This window comes from Carya illinoinensis, chromosome 7 (genome assembly GCF_018687715.1).
Source record: "Carya illinoinensis cultivar Pawnee chromosome 7, C.illinoinensisPawnee_v1, whole genome shotgun sequence".
NCBI lineage: Eukaryota > Viridiplantae > Streptophyta > Magnoliopsida > Fagales > Juglandaceae > Carya > Carya illinoinensis.
Genome location: NC_056758.1, coordinates 34334796 through 34338216, shown reverse-complemented (window position 1 = coordinate 34338216; position 3421 = coordinate 34334796). Strand labels below are relative to the sequence as shown.

The 3421-nt window shown below is 37.7% G+C and overlaps 1 protein-coding gene across 1 annotated transcript; it reads right to left on the bottom strand.

Annotated features, from left to right (window-relative positions):
• Nucleotides 1-982: 982 nt before the first annotated feature.
• Nucleotides 983-2348, bottom strand: LOC122316947 (24-methylenesterol C-methyltransferase 2). The gene has a single exon (XM_043133815.1). It carries the CDS (start codon nt 2288-2290, stop codon nt 1223-1225), a length of 1068 nt encoding a protein of 355 aa, XP_042989749.1. The 5' UTR covers nt 2291-2348; the 3' UTR covers nt 983-1222.
• Nucleotides 2349-3421: the final 1073 nt, after the last annotated feature.

Below are 3421 nucleotides of genomic sequence, written 5' to 3'. Positions count from 1 at the left end.
ATCCCATGATTTTGTAAAGGGAAGAGCTAGTATGCAGGTGCATCATACCGACTGCCTAGTTGGTTTTTTTTTTTTTTTAATCATCACTTTCTTAATCATTAAATAAAAAATATATATATCAATATACTTTACTTTTTTAATCATTAAATAAAAAATAAATAAAATTTACCTGAAATACACCTGATCGGTACCGCTCAGGCGACGGGAGCATTTCCCTTTTGTAAAATTCGATAGAAATACCTCATAATAGTCCATCTAATAGATTATGGATTTCATCACTAATATCAAGTTTTTGCAACCGCAACATCTCAACATCTATGAAACACTGTATACATTCCTATAAATATTTATTTAATTTTTCTCTCTACTTTTTTATTCTTTGTTCATTTTTTTTTACTTTCTACTTTTTATATTATTTAAAATGAATCAAATATATTAAAAATATAATATTTAAATAACATAACGAAAAATAAGATAATTGATATATTTTAAAAATCAAGACGTAAAATAGAAAATTGCACTTTAATTAGGGTTAGGCCCAGAGATTACTGCCGCTCAGACAATTTTTTTTTTTGGGCACAATTTTTTAATATATTTAAATATTTAAAAAAAAAATCAACTAATCCACTTAAAAACTCAGTTACTTATTCATTAAGTTAAAAAAATATATTTTGATAGCGGTCTACTAGTGCGGTCCAACATGGTCGGCATAGAAGCTTTCCCTTTAATAATGTATTATAAATGATAGGCCGAATCCAGTGGTTTGGGAATACTCTGCAACTAGCACATGTCTCCCTCCCCTGAGTCCCCTCTATCCTTGCGCGATCCGTGAACGGCTCACACGACAGACGAGTTTCGCCGGTTCTCACTCACTCACGCACACCCTAACTCCTAACTCCTCCCTCTCGAGTGTACACGACCAAAGACACCCAACCAAAATTATAAAATTCAAATTTCTTTCAAACAACTGAAAAAATTAAAATTCAGAGACCAAGATCCAACCACTGGCTTTGATTAAATTCCCAAAACAAAGATACAAAGATAATAGAAAATTGAAATCAAAGGAAAAATTAGGAAAAAACTAAGCAAAACTAGAAGTAATTTTTCAGGAAAAAAAAAAAAAAAAAACTAGAAGTAACAGGCGGTTGGAACAAGGGGGTAGCACAGGAAGGAGTCGTGAGGTGGTTACCTCAGCGACCATTGATTAAGGCAAAGATGCAGGTTACTCGGGCTTTCTGCAGAGGATCATGTGCATCGGAGTGAAAATGCCGGTCTCGCCCCCTCGGGTCAAGTGGTCGGCCGTCACGAACAGCATCTCGTGCACATCGACCGTCCCTTTGGGCGCTATCCCCAGGGCCGAGAGTATGGTGACGAGAATGTGGTTCCTCCAGTAGGCGATTCTCCCCATCTTCAACCTTGTCCACCACGGCTGGGCCGGGGGCTTAGCCAGATCTCGTTCCTTCACGATCTCGAACCCTACCTTTCTCGCCATCTCGGCTATGTCCTTGTAGTTTCTGAGCCCAGGCAAAGCATCCCCTCTCTCGATCCCTTGAATGATATCCACGTGCTCGGGATTATCAGCCCTGTACTTCTCCGTCGTGACCCACTCGTACGATACGTAGAGAGATCCAGGCTTCAGTACCCTAAAGATCTCGGCGTACACATCCTCCAGCTGCGGCGCGTGACAGGTTGCTTCGATCGAGTACGCGCCATCGAAGCTGTTGTCCTGGAATGGCATCTCGAGGAAGTTACCGCACACCACTTCGCAGAGGTCTTCAAGGCCTGCCTTCTTGTTATGCAAACGCGCGCGATTCACTTGGTACTCGTTAATCGTTATGCCCACGACTTTGGCGCGCGAATGGGAGGCGATGGCACGCATGGGCCCTCCGACGCCACACCCGACGTCCAGAATTCGATCCCCCGGTTTAACGTCGATGAGATCGACTGCCATCTCCTCGTGAATGCGCGTGGCATCGCGGTGGGACTTGCCGGGAATGGAAGGGGAAAAGTGGAAGGACTGGCCCCAACCCCACTCGTATATGTCGGTGACCAGATTGTAAAAAGTGTCGACGAAGTCCGGAACTTTCTCGGCGGTTTCAATCTCTTTGGGGCGGCGGAAGAATGACCAGTATTGCTTGTAATTATCTTGAACTTTCTCGGCTGAGATTGAACCACCCGATAGATCGACGGCTCGTTTGCCCTTCTGTTCGGCAGGACCCAGAATGCAAACGAACCAGAAGAGTCCCCCGGCAATCAGAGCCCCAGTACAGAAAAGAGCAAGAGAATCCATTGGGCTCAGAGAGAAAAGAGAGAACAGAGTGATGCTAATAAATGCTATAATCGCTTTTATCGTCCCGTTTGGATAGAACCAAATAGTCTTTACCGACGGTAGTTGCACGCTCATGGCGCGTGGATCAAGTTTCTGAGTTGAACACGTGGCTGTGGAATATATAAACAACGGAGATCTAGATGCCGAAGATGGACACTATTAAATCTTACTGTATATATTAATTATTTAATTTTATTCTGAAAATATTTTAAATGTTAATTATAAATATTTGGTTAAAATTAAGTATAAAAATGCTTTATTCATAAATAAAATTTTATAAAAGTAAATTTATAAATTAATTTAATTTGATTAGTTAGATTGAAAAATTATTTTTATTATAAAATATATCTAACATATTATTTAAAATTAATTATTTTTATTTTTATTATTATCTTTATTAATGTATCACTCCTCTCAAAATTTAACAAGATTGAAAAAATAAATAAAAGAAAAAAGGAACCTTCGTCATTTTGTTTTGTGTTTTACATCTTCTGTGATCGGGTAGATTCCCTTGACTAGATCGCTTGTAGACAGCGTTGTACGCCCTGGATTTCATTTTTCTACACTAATATAGGAGAGATTTTCACGCCGTTCCTTCCTATGCCACACGACGGACTCAACAATCAACACTGCCTGTTTCATTGGATCTGGAGTTGTATACCATCATCATCTGAACAATTAAACTAATTCCTTCCAACTTGAGAGGAGAAAAAACAAAAGGGTAGTTACCCATTTACTACTTATTAGGATTTTTTTATTTTTTTATTGTTTTTTAAGTATTTTTTTAATATTCTTAATTATTAAAAAAATTAAAAAAATATATTATTTTATTAATAGTCACTTTTTTAATCATTAAATAAAATTTAAAAAAATTAAATATAAAATAAGTAAATAGGAAGTGAAAAAATAATAAGCCTATGGTCCCTATCATTTTCTTTTGATTCTATGCGATGCTATTCAATTCTACTTTAAAAAAAAAAAAAAAGATTCGCTTTGAGAAGCTGGACACATTGTCTGAACCATGTTTTTGAAATAGAAAAATTGGATTTTTTGATTTTACTTTTGATCTGGACAGTTCCCAACTACCCAGTT